General features: G+C 48.7%; 1 protein-coding gene across 1 annotated transcript in view; it reads right to left on the reverse strand.

Moving 5' to 3' along the window:
• LOC144104924 (vascular endothelial growth factor receptor 1-like) overlaps positions 1-13,703 on the reverse strand; it is an 81,118-nt gene that overhangs the window by 33,982 nt on the left and 33,433 nt on the right. Inside the window, exons 6-7 of the mRNA XM_077638154.1 lie at positions 9,108-9,300; positions 7,415-7,771 (exon numbers count right to left, since the gene is read on the reverse strand). Of these exons, the coding sequence (XP_077494280.1) occupies positions 7,415-7,771; positions 9,108-9,300 (550 nt within the window). The remainder of the gene's footprint in view (positions 1-7,414; positions 7,772-9,107; positions 9,301-13,703) is intronic.

A 13,703-nucleotide genomic window follows, 5' to 3' on the forward strand; every position in this document is an offset into this window, starting at 1 on the left:
ACGTACTCCCCGAGATGAGACACTTGTTCCACAACGCCGCCTCCCAGCCCCCTCCCACCCAGCCTATGACCGACGCTCAAGCCCCAGGAAATGCGACGCCTGGAGGACTTCCGACAACCGGCCGTTGTGCTTCCATTGCGGTGAGGCCGGCTATATTCTTCGTCACTGCCCGTACCGACGTATCAGTCTTCGAGGCTTTGCCGTTAACTCCCCACGACCACGCTTCGGTCAACGTCTGCAGGAAATCGACGAGTACCTGCGTCGAAAGGAGTACACGCAGAACCGCTTTTTGCCCTCACCATCGCTGTCAACCTCGCGCTTTGCGTCGCCACGCCGCAGCTACGCAGCCGCGGTACGGGGAAGGTCTCCCAGCCCCCGTAGGGGAAACTAAAGGCAGCAACCTCTGGAGGTGAGGTTGCTCACGAGCGAAACACCGAAGATCCTCCACCGACCAGGCCCCATGAAGACGCTGCACCCGCGACGCCGCATGAAGAACCTACTCTCGCTGCACCGACGCCGCACACAATGACAACCCCGACCACGACGCAAAGTGCCTTCAAAACAACGACGCCACCCAGAAAAGCTTCGACCACACGCCACACCAGCGACTCGCATACCCGGCGAAGCCGTGACCCGACGCCGAGAGCGACATGCAATGCAAGAGCCAGGACCTCCGACTTAGAAGTGACTATCGACGGCCGGAAAGTTACCGCTCTAGTCGACATAGGAGCCGATCACTCGGTGGTGAATGGAACATTCGCTGCGCAGCTGAGAAAAGTCACAACGGCTTGGGGCGGCCCACAAATTCGCTCCGCAAGGGGCCACCTCATTACGCCGTCAGGACGATGCACAGCGCGAGTGACTGTCAAAGGACATACCTATCCTGCGACCTTTGTTGTGCTACCGCAATGCTCCCGCGAAGTGATCTTGGGTATGGATTTCCTTAATGAGCATCAGGCGATCATTGGCCTGCGATCAGAGGTGATCACGCTTTCGACGGATGATGCCATCGCTTCGATGAAAACTTGGGAAAATCACGTTGGTCTGAGTGTCCTGGAGGAAGAAGTGAACGTCCCACCCCGTTCAAGCGTTATCGTAACCGTAGGCGCCACGAAGACCATTAACGCTAAAGCCATCATCGAGGGCAACATGCAATTGCTTCTAGACCGAGGAATCAGCATCGCAAAAGGCATCGCACATTTCCACAATGGCCAGGCCGAGGTACTGCTGACTAACTTCGGCGAAGAATACCGGCACATTAATAGAGGACCGGCGATTCCTATCTTCGCCGAAATATCCGACGTACGGGACTCCTTCGCCCTCTCCGACCCCTCCGCGGAAAATTCGCATGAGCAAGAGAACTCGCCCACTTTCGACATCAACCCAGCCCTGCACCGGAACAGAAAAGACCAGATCCGCAAACTGCTTCAAAGCTACAGTGTGTGTTTTTCGACATCGCCGAAGGAGCGACAAACGCCAGTTGCCAAGCGTCGCATTATAACGGACCAACACGTCCGACCACTCCGTCAAAGCCCCTACCGTGTGCCACCGCGATAGCGAAAAGCCATCCGGGATCAAGTCGAAGAAATGCTTCGCGAAGACGTCATGCAGCCTTCAAACAGCAAACGGGCGGCACCGGTTGTTCTTGTGAGAAAGACGGCGCACTTCTGTTCAGTGTGAATTACCGCCGCTTGAACAACATAACAAAGAAGGACGTCTATCCCCTCCCCCGCATCGACGGCACACTGGACCGCCTCTGCAACGCCAAATATTTCTCATCGATGGACCTCAAGAGCGGCTACTGGCAAATTGAGGTTGACGAAAGAGATCGCCAGAAGACAGCATTCATCACTGCGGATGGGCTGTTTGAGTTCAAGGTGATGCCATTTGGTCTCTGTTCCGCACCAGCGACGTTTCCGCGAGTAATGGATACGGTGCTGGCAGGCCTGAAGTGGCAAATTTGTCTGGTATATTTAGATGACGTCGTTGTGTTCGCCTCGAACTTTGAATAGCACCTCAAAAGACTTCGAACAGTACTGGACGCCATCAAGTCGCCTGGCCTAACCTTGAAAGCTGAGAAATGCCACTTTGCCTATGAAGAGCTGCTGTTTCTAGGCCACATCGTTAGCAAAGAGGAAGTCCGCCCAGACCCGCAGAAAACAGCTGCTATTGAACAGTTTCCACCACTGGCCGGTAAGAAAGTAGTGCGCAGATTTCTCGGACTGTGCGCATATTACCGACAATTTGTGAAAACATTTTCGCGCATCGCCGAGCCCCTGATCGAACTCACGAAGGCAGACGTGCCGTTTAAATGGGAAGCGCCGCAAGCAGAAACGTTCACGGAACTTCAGCGTCGTTTGCAGTCTCTAGCGATCCTCGCGCACTTTGACTAAAACGCCGATACTGAAGTTCATACCGACGAAAGCAGCGCGGGCCTAGGCGCCGTCCTCGTTCAAAAAAGCGACAGGCTGGAAAAAGTAATCGCATACGCTAGCCGTTCCCATTCCAAGGCGGAGGCTAACTATTCGACAACTGAGAAGGAGTGCCTTGCCATCATCTGGGCTACGCCGAAATTCCGCCCCTACCTGTACGGACGACCGTTCAAGGTGGCCAGCGACCACCACGCGCTGTGCTGGCTTGCCAATTTGAAGGACCCTCTGGCCGACTCGCTCGATGGAGTCTGCGTCTCCAGGAGTTTGACGTCACCGTCGTTTACAAGTGCGCACGCAAGCACTCTGACGCCGATTGCCTCTCACGAGCCCCTGTAGATACACCGCCGCCGGACGACGATGAGGACGCCTTCCTGGGACATATCAGCCGCTGCTCTTTTGCTCAGCAGCAAAGCTCGGACCCCGACCTAAAACGCCTCATCGAGTACCTGGAAGGGAAGGTTTCTTCACCCCCCGCTTCATTCAAGCGAGGACTGTCTTCCTTCTGATTGCAGACTGAGGGCCTTGTGAAGAACTTTGCAGCGAGCAAAAGAGCCTACCTCCTTGTTGTACCTGCTTGTTGTACCTGCTTGTTGTACCGCGAAGAAGTTCTGCAGGCTTCACAGGACGAGCCGACAGCTTGACATCTCGGGATTACTCGCACCCTCCGCCGCATTCAAGACAAGTATTATTGGACCCCACTGTCTGCCGATGTCGCACACTATGTGAAAATCTGCCGAGATTGTCAGCGACTAAAGACCCCTCCCACACGACCACCAGGATTTCTGAACCCCATTGAACCTCCCTCAATGTCCTTTCAGCAGATCGGCATGGACTTGCTTGGCCCTTTTCCAACGTCAACATTTGGAAATAAGTGGATCATCATATCGACCGACTACCTGACCCGCTACGCCGAGGCGAAAGCTCTACCGAACGGAAAAGCGGTAGAAGTCGCCAAATTTTTCGTGGATTGCATTCTTATCCGACACGGCGCCCCCGATGTGCTCATCACGGACAGATGAACAGCATTCACGGTGGAACTGACGCAAACCGTCTTGCGTTACAGCCAAACGAGCCACCGGAGGACAACTGCATACCATCCGCAGACCAACGGACTGACCGAGCACCTGAACAAAACCATCACCGATATGCTCGCCATGTATGCCGATGCCGAACACAAATCCTGGGATGTCATCCTTCCTTACGTCGTCTTCGCCTACAACACCACAGTGCAGGAGACCACCCAGATGACGCCTTTTAGGCTCGTCCATGGCAGGGAGGCCACGACTACGCTAGACGCCATGCTGCCCAACGTTACAGAAGAAGAGAACGTCGACATTGCCGCCTACTTTCACCGCGCAGAAGAAGCTTGAAGGCTTGCCCGATTACGGATGAAAGATCTGCAGCGATCCGACGCCACACGCTACAACCTACGAAGACGCAACGCGGAATGCAAGCCAGGAGACCAAGTCTGGATGTGGACGCCCATTCGCCTAAATGGAATAGGTGAAAAGCTTTCGCGCCGTTATTTCGGCCCGTACGAGGTTCTTCGTCAGCTAGGTGAACTGGATTATGAAGCCATCCCTGAAGTAATGACCGCATCCAAGCGATGCCGCGTACGACCAGAATTTGTCCATGTAGTTAGTCTGAAGCCGTATTATTCGCGCTAAAGGCCGCTGCATTTCCATGCTCTATTTTCGCAAGATCCGTTTTTTTTTCTCTTACTAGTCGTATTATTTGTTTTAATGCATCGGGTCGATGCTTCTTTCAGAGGGGAGTAATGCCGCGAATATTTACTGTGTTTGTTCGTTTTTTAAATCTGCTGCCACACCGCTTTATCGCTTTCTTTGCGTCTCAAGACGCGACGAGATTTTTCTCGATTGATCGCAGCCAGACAGAGCTGATTCTACGTTGTTCCAGAATGTCCTAGTAACTTTGCACGCTTTATCTCGAAAGTTGGCTATCAGCTTTAAATTGAGCACGGCCGACAGCGGAGGGCATTCTGTTCGACGACCTCCGAGCACGCTTGTCGCTTCGCCGCCGCCAAGTGATTCAGTCCATTTTGGGTGCAAGTAAGCCCAATAAACAGTTTTCTTTTAGAAGACCTCTTTTGTCCGTCTTCATTGCTGCTTCGACTGCCGTCACCACTACGTGACAATATTGGCGATCACGACCCACCCCCCCACACGATGATTGGCTTCCGCAGTTCCACACAGGACGTTATGCTTCAGATTACTGAAGAGGTTCTCCACCCCCGAAATTCAAAACGCACGCGAGGAATACTAGATTTGGACCTAAGCAAAGCCTTTGACAATGTCAACCACTCCGCAATCCTAGAAGCGCTCTCGGCACTAGGAACCGGCCCGCGCACCTTCAAATACATTTCAGCTTCTTTAAGACACCGCACAGCAGAAATCTGCTTCGGGTCTCTCTCCTCCCCAGCCTTCGCACTCGGCATCAGAGGCACCCCGCAAGGGTCAGTCATCTCGCCGCTGCTCTTCAATATAACACTCATTCCCATGATCAAGGCATGAAACGCAGTACCTAATCTCCTGCACTCCTTCTTTGCTGACGACATTACCCTGCGGATAACCAAAGGAGATTCCGGACCCATAGAAGAAACATTGCAGGCCGGTGCCGACCTGGTGGCAGCGCATGCTGCAACCGTCGGCCTGGCCTGCTCCCCTACCAAATCCGAGTTGCTCATTCTTCGACCACCGAGATGTAGGGCGGACCTAGGCCCCTGCCTGCAATAAAACTCACATTGGACGGCACCCCCATCCCAGAAGTGGAAAAGGGAATCCTAGGCATCCGACTGCAGAGCAACGACAAGAACACCGCCACGATAACCAAACTCACAAACACCGCCCATCAGACCATGCGGCTCATACGACGAATTGCCAACAGACACAGGGGCATGAGAGAACATGACCTCCGTCGCCAAGTTCAAGCATTCGTCTTGAGCCGCATAGTATACTGTCTCCTCTATCTCTTCCTCACGAGAGCAGGAGAAGAGAAAATCAACGCCCTGATTCGCCAGGCATACAAGACCGCACTCAACCTCCCTCGACACACCTCCAACTTGCGGCTCTTACTCATGGGCACACATAACACACTAGCCGAGCTTACAGAATCTTACCGGACGGCACAACTTGAACGTCTCTCCTCCACCACTTCAGGCCGTAGCATCATTAAGAACCTAGGTCTTGACTCAACCAACACTCTTCGGCCTACATACCCCACCTCCGGGGCCACCCAAAAGCTTCTAACAGTACATCCACTCTCAAAAAACATGCACCCAGTCCACCACCAAGCTCGACGCGCAGCAAGAGCCCAGGCACTACACAAACGTTATAACCAACACACGGAGGCTGTCTACGTAGATGCCGCGGCATACACCACTCAGCCGGCCTTTGCCATTTCCGCAATCGGCCACAATTTTTCACCTCTAGCAGCTGCATCGGTTTTAACGCACACCTCGCTAGAAGCCGAAGAAGCTGCAATTGCCCGTGTGATCTCCTCCACCACTGCCACACTCGTATTTAGTGACTCAAAAACCGCGATCAGGAACTTTGCAAAAGGACGGACGCATGCCATCGCCCATAAAATTCTCAACTCCTCTCAGCCCCCCACTAGGCCCATTCAACTCGTATGGGCCCCGCGCATGCGGGCCATCCAGGCAACGAAGCCGCCCATGACACCGCTCGAGCGTACGTCAACCGAGCAGGGCAAGCCGACGAGCCAGGGAGTGCCCTTGACTGAATGATCACATAGCACGAAATTTCACTCCACTACAGAGAGCAACGACTCCACTATCCTCCGCCTCACAAATCACTGACTAAATTAAAGCAGGAGACGCGGCGCCAGCTACAATCTCGAACTTTTCTCTCCCCCGCCCTTTTAGCACTAATGGACCCAGGTCCGTTCTCTCCTATGCGGAGCCCCAAAAGCTGATTTCCATCACGTACTAAACATATGCTCTGAGTTCCAGCCGCCATCAGAGTGGCAACTCACTGACCTCGAGCGATAGGAGGTCGCGGTGTCCAACTCCGACCCAGCTGTCCAAAAGCAGCTGATGGGCTGGGCTTCGGAAGTTGCCGGGCGTCACCGACTGCCGGCCACTTCACGCGACCAAGAGCCAACCCGAGAGTAGTTCAAGATATGGCTCAATATTTATTAAAGTCTACCACAACCACCAATCCATTGTGGGCTGAAGTCAGCCCAATAAACATTTTTCTTTTAGAACTTTTGTTCGTCTTTATCGCTCCTTCGACTGCCGTCACCAGTACGTGACAATATAAGGCAAGATAACCAATGGTTCCTAAGTGTAAAAGACTGCATTCCAAGGGAAGGGAAGCGTAGCCGGCGGAGGCAAAAAGTTATGTGGGCGGGTGAGATTAAGAAGTCTGCGGGTATAGGGTAGCAGCAGCTCGCAGAGGACAGGGATAATTGGAGAGACATAGGAGAGGATTTTGCCGTGCAGTGGATGTATTCAGACTGCTGCTGCTGATGATGATGACGATTTTTATTTGTGTCCATATAGAAGGAAATGGAAGAGGGCAATGTAAAAGCTGCTTGTTGGCAGTTTGAGTGGTCCTTGGCCTCTTTTACATATTGGCAGATGGGTGGAAAAGAACACTTTTGCAAAAGAAAAACAAAACTACATGGTTACATGTTTTGCGATCATTCCAATGATTGCTTTTACAAGACAGATGCGCTGTGATAGTATTAAGGTTGATATGGCGATTCCGGCTTCTAAAGAATGCAGTAGTCGTGGCAGGCTGTTTGCTCCCATTCGATGACAGTAATTTGTTCTGGAAACAGGAATGAAGTATTTTTCAGCGATGGTCATAATGAATTCACCATTGTTTTCTGATTTTCCTCACTCGCAATTAGAGACGAATGTTTGTTCGCCAGGAAGCTTCGCTGTGTTACGGTATGGCTGCAGGAAGAATAACACCCATCAACACGAAACATGCTCTCACCGGTGACGTAGAATTTGGCGACGCTCATATCTTTTCCCAGCCAGTTGCTTCCCACGCATCGGCAGAGCCCCGACTGTTGGGCCCGCAGTCGCAGCGTCAAGTTTTCGTGTCGCATTCCCCGGGCGCTGTGCACCAGCGGAGTGCCGTCGCCGGGGCCGTTCTTGTGGTATCCGTGCGCCCAGAGGGTCTCGAAGACGCCGCTTGGGCTATGCTCGTTGCAGCTGCGGGGCTCCACACATTCGCGCCACTGCCACGAGACGAGCAGGTGGTCGCTGCCTTTCACCATGCACACCAAGGTGACGTTGGCACCGTACGCGAACAGCTCCGTGTCGTTCAGCACCGCCACCACGGGCTCGGCTGCGGACGGGGGGATCGGAAATAGGGAAACGTATGGAGCGAAGCATAGTAAATGGAAGCATTCGGCGAGAAGCTGTTTTTATGGGTCAGTGCTTAATCCCCCTAAACAAATGGCAGCCTTCGACCCTGCTGTTTTTTAAGCAAGGCGACCTGACATTTCTGTGAACATAGTTAGATAAAAATCATTGTCATGCACACTGCATCCACTCGGCAGTCTCTAAAAAGAGCAAATATATGCCTTCTGTAGAGAAATGGTGAAGGGTAAAGACACACTTGATCTCCTCTTTAAGGAAGAGCTTTGCATGCTTCTAGAAAGTATTCGAAGTATTAGCTTCCCCCTGGAAAATAGAGCCAGTATTTTGTATGCTTTCTTGCACGCGCTGTTGAAGCGTCGATGAAATGGCGTCGTCGTGCGCCGCCACCAAGGCATAACAGAGATCACCCAATTGTCTAATGTTTAGTCTCTGTTTCTCTATCTCTGTTCATCGTTTCCAGAAAGTCTCTCAGCCGTCCGCGTATAGTCGGCACCCCTGTGTCGCTAGATGTCGTAAAAGGGAGTAGAATTTTAAAAATTGCTTATCTCCGTCTTCCAAAACGACCATTTATTCTCCTCTTCCTGAAATAACAGCGGCAACAGAATCGACAAATTTGCATAATGAATTTCCGTTCAAGACAAAGCGAAATACGAAAACAGCGGTGCCTACTTCGCATTTACAGTAAAGCAAGCCAGCCTTTCGTGATCGTAGGAAGGAACGGAATCCTGCCTACTAAAATAGAGACGCCTTCCACCGTCGCAGTATTTGGCCAGCCCGAAGAAGAAGCAAGCGAAATTTCTGCATAACTGCGTTTTGGCTCACACACTGATCTCGTCTGGGCTGTTTATACACTGCCCATTCTCAGACTTGAGACTGTCTGCATTCTGCATATCCAAAGCTTCTCAAACAGTGACAGAAACAAAAGCAGTGTGTGAAAAATAGAATACAGAAGGTAGTAACCGCAAACGAGGGCTTTACGCTTACTGAAATCATATCTGGTGAAGCTCAAAAGGTCTGAGAAAATAACAGAGTGAGATTACACTGCAGGAATCGCTTTGAAGAAAAAAACAAAAACTGCCAAACTTTTTCCCCCTCTTCAAGAAGAGGGTAGGGAAGAAGTTACGGGGCGGAAAGGTGCAATGGTGACGAAGTTGGTGCAACATTTTGCAACGGGCAATCCAACCAAAAAGACCTCACGTATCGGGACCCCTGGTGAACTTTAAATATATTCTCCATTTATACCGCAGTCAAGTATACGCGTATATAGAATGCGCCATGAAAATTGAATGCAAGTGTCTCACCGTAGACGTATACGAAAACGGAGTCATTGTACGTCTTCCCGCCGTGGTCCGTGCAGGAGCAGGTGTACAACCCTTCGGCGCTCCTCTGCACGTCACGAACCCTCAGCTGTGACGTCACCACGAACAGCCTGAAGCGCTTCTGGCCGAAAGGTTTAATCTCGTAGACAAGCTTCCTCACTCTGATGTGGGAACTCTGGAAGAGGTGAATAGACAAACATAGAATCTATGCTGACGTAGCCTTATTTTTTCGCATGCAGCTTAGCATCGTAGAAGAGTTAGGGTTAATTTTATGCTAGTTACTATACGAAAATAAAATTTCAATAAAGCTTTGACCCAACACACACATATAACACATACGCAGCGCCGTGTACTGAAGTGTCTATTTGTATCTCCTCTTTGTTCTGTAGTCATTTGCGGAATGATCCATTTCTCCAAAGGTGATATGCCCTCATTAGCTTCCTTTATTTCTTTCTTTTCTGAATATTCAGTGCGCATTATGAATTCACCTTTCGCTTATTCGGACAACGTAATTTGCTGCTTCACACGGTCACGAATTATTGAATTGCACTTATTGTGCGACTAGCGGGCACAAATCACCGGGGAAAAAGAAAACCGCCTCGTTTTTATTCATACTTGGCAGCGCTAAAAAACGACGACAAAAGCGAACGAGGAGACACAACGCAAGCGCAGACTATCAACTGAACGTTTATTCACTGAAAGGAAGCTCTATAGGCGTGATAAAACACAAAAACAACAAAAGGAACCGCCACAACCGATGTACAAAGAAATCAATGACATTTCATTCCTGCGTGATAAGGAACACAACAGCAACAGGAAAACCAAATTCAATCACATCAGGCCAACTTGCCGTACTGTCTACTTGCCCCCTAGAAACTGCGCAGAAAAGGAACTTCCTTATCCTGCAGGCTGACCGACGGTGATGCGGCACACGCTTCTCTCTCTTACTTAATCAAGTAAGCTTCTATCAGCTCCCGGCATACCCTATCTTTGTGCCTGAACAAGATACTTGTCCTGTCAAGGTGAGGAAAGCAATCTTTGCAATCCCTGCAGTGCAAAGCGAGGTTGGAGGACACAGCACCTTTTAGAGATCTGCGGTGTTCCGCTAGACGCTCATTGATACATCGACCAGTCTGGCCGATGTAATTCTTACCACGTGAAAGTGGAACGCGATACACAACACATGTGTCGCAATCAGTGAGCCTCTTTCTGTGGGCTATCGTGCAATCATTCACTGCGCGGTTACCACCATGCTCAATCTTTTTGCGCACAGCACTGCACACACCACCGAGTTTGTTCTTCGCGGTGAAAACAACTTTCGCCCCGTACCTCGCCCCCACTTTTCTTAGGCGATGTGAAATGCCGTGCACGTAGGGGATTCCTACCAATCGTTTTTCCGCACCGTTCTCTTTCGCGATGATCGGGGCCCTGCCTGACCTGGCTAAGATCCTTTCAGGGTCACTAGCCAGAGTCTGATCAGGAAAATCTGCTTCCTTTAAGATGCGCGTTTGTCTCAGGAAGCTTGTTCCAACCTTGTGGGAGCAGGATTTTGAGAGAGAAGCTTTTAGGCAAGAAGTAGCAATGCCGGCCTTTACCAATTTCGATCTGCGAAAAGCTTTGTATTCCGTTGACCACGAATTCTTAGCTATAATATTAGATTGCTTTGGGATTCGAGGTATCACATTGGACCTTATCAAGAGCTACTTATCGTTTCGGCGTCAGTTGGCAAATAGATTGTACTTCTTCAAAACAACTAAACATTAAACAAGGTGTCCCGCAAGGTTCGATATAAGGCCCGTCACTTTTCTTTTTGTATGTGAATGACATTAAGGAGCTACAAAGAACACCCACAATAACCATGTTTGCAGACGACACTAGTTTATTCCTTTCAGGTAGAACACTGCATGACAATGGACGATCGGCCAATCTGTATTTAAATGATTTATCCACATGGTTGAACACCACAAACTTCAGTTGAATGCAGTAAAAACAAAATACATGATATTTAAGCCAATCAATAAGCATAAAAAATAATTTACACTACAGAGGACTTCTTAGAAAAAGTGCAAAAGTTCCTTGGGTATGGTTTAGTGAAGAGTTATCGTTGACACCTCATGTTAATCATCTGCTCTCCCAACTCACGAAGTCTGTTGGATACATTAGAAAAATAGCTTCTCTTCTACCTCTTTGACTAAAGGAATCACTATATTACGCCCTGCTCTATTCTAAACTTTTGTATAGCAATCTGGTCTGGGGAATAACGACAAAAGGAAACTGTTATAGGCTACAACTACTGCAAAAACGTGCCCTCCGAACTTTTGTGAACCACACCGGCCCTATTAGATTGTTGTCGGCGCAACCACTTCTTCCCAGATTTGAAGTTTTACCAGCAAGTAAAGTCTCTTATCGATGCTGCGACAGCGAATATATGAAAAGCATCTCCACAGTGTTCACACACCTGTTTTGGCTCAATATGATGTCCGTAACCCCAACGCAGAAATAAAAAAGTCAGAACAAATTATGGAAAACAAGATCTGGAATACCAGGTGATAGGCATGTTAAATAACTCTGCTTCAGTTTCAGATTTCTGCCTACCCAGAAAAAGGTTCAAACGTGAAAGGCGGGCAATTTTGTTTTCCGTTGAGATTGGTAAGGAACAATATTAAATGTAAATTTTGTTTTCAATTCCTGACTTTTTATTTGTTTTTGTGATTATTGAGCAAATCTTCAACGTGATTTAAAAAAATAAACTGTCCATTGTGCTTAAGTACAGTCATGTTGTATAGGATGTATGCGTGTACTATCTGTAACGATGCTTCTCTTTTTTGTACCGGCTCTCTGCTGTACTGCTGTAGGTTGCTCCTTTTGTTACGGGCGCAGAGACCTCGTCAGGCAGTCATGCCTTTAGTCTCTGCCACCCGCAGGATGATGTGATTTTCCTGCAAATAAAATTGACTGACTGACTTTCCATGCTGCATAGACGTCGGCAACCAGGTCGATGCCATATTCTTGGATTTTTCTAAATCTTTTGACCACGTTCCTCACTAAAGGCTACTAACGAACCTAAAACACCTTGACATTAACACACAAATCATTTTATGCAGCAAAAATTTTTTGTCACTACTAACACAGTTCACAAATATAAACCACTGCAATTCCTCTTATTCCAGACACGTCCGGCGTTCCACAATGCAGCGTGCTTGTTCCATTGGTCTTTGAAATATATATCAATGATCTGCCTAACCGCATCTCGTCGGCTGTTCGCCGATGACTGTTATCTACCGTAAAATTACTACTGAAACTGACCAACAAGGGTTGCGATCAAACCTAAACGCGATTAATATGTGGTGTTCTGACTGGGAAATGACCCTAAATCATGCGAAAACTAAGTGCATGTCATTTACACGTTCCTCTTCCTGCATTCTAACCTCATAACTTATAGATAACAATATTGTCGAGCTTTCTACCACATACAAATACCTAGGAATAAATTGTCAAACGGGTCTAACACGGCATAATCACATCAACTTTACTATTGTAACTGCTAATCGCGCACTCAGAATCATGAAACACAGACTACGGCTGGCACTCTCACGCTTAAAAAAGCCCGCATGCACCACCTTAATCCGACCTAAAATTCGATATGCATGTGCAATCTAGGACACGAGCCAGGATTACACCTGAAGTAGCATTGAATCCCTGCAGAGCCGTTCTGTTCGCTTCATTTTTTTCGTACCATTCCCCGTACACCGTGCAGAGCTATATCTTTAAAAAATCGTTCCGAATTAGATCCCCAATCACTACGACGAAAACACGCTCGCCTCTCTTTGTTTCACAGGATTTATCGCCAAGATATTTTGCATGACGGCTTCTTTCAGCCACCTTGCCCCATTTTTCTTCGCCGTGATCATCCTTACAAAGTCAATCGCCCAGCGTTTCAGTCATCACTTTACGCGCAATCATTCCTACCTAGAGCCATAACTTACTTGAATAACCTACTATCAAATATTGCTACCGAGGTTCACCCAGAGAAATTTCACAAAATGCTGCATACTCACATTGGACTGTGACGTCCCTGTGCACCACTGTACTCTTATATTAAGAGTTAATAATTCTTCTTTGTGCTCCCTCGAATTCCACCACCTTCTTTCAGACTTTGTCGTCCGTACTTTTTTTTCATTTCTGCGTTATTCTTGTATTCTTAATCCCAGCTGTTTGAATTCTTACACTTTTCAATTTGCACTCTAGTTTTGTCATTGTTTCTTTTACTGTACTTCAAAAAATGGTGTCTGTATTTTTGTTTCTCTTTTTTCTGCGTCTTTGATTTCGAGCAGAGTGTTATCAAGGTGCTTCGTCCGTCCCCCCTATGTAATACCCTCCCCGGAGGGATTTTGGGGTATTTGAGTAAATAATTAAATCTACAGGAAGGAAACAGTCTACAAGTCTATAGACTGTGTACAGGCCATTTTTATAAGGCTTCTTATCTTTTGCTTTTATACTGCGACTATGAGCAATCACGTACTAGGTTGGCTTTGCAAATCAGCAGCAGAAACCTACAGCATGTGTCCCTTGCGAAGC

The sequence above is a fragment of the Amblyomma americanum genome, chromosome 9 (genome assembly GCF_052857255.1).
Source record: "Amblyomma americanum isolate KBUSLIRL-KWMA chromosome 9, ASM5285725v1, whole genome shotgun sequence".
Lineage (NCBI taxonomy): Eukaryota > Metazoa > Arthropoda > Arachnida > Ixodida > Ixodidae > Amblyomma > Amblyomma americanum.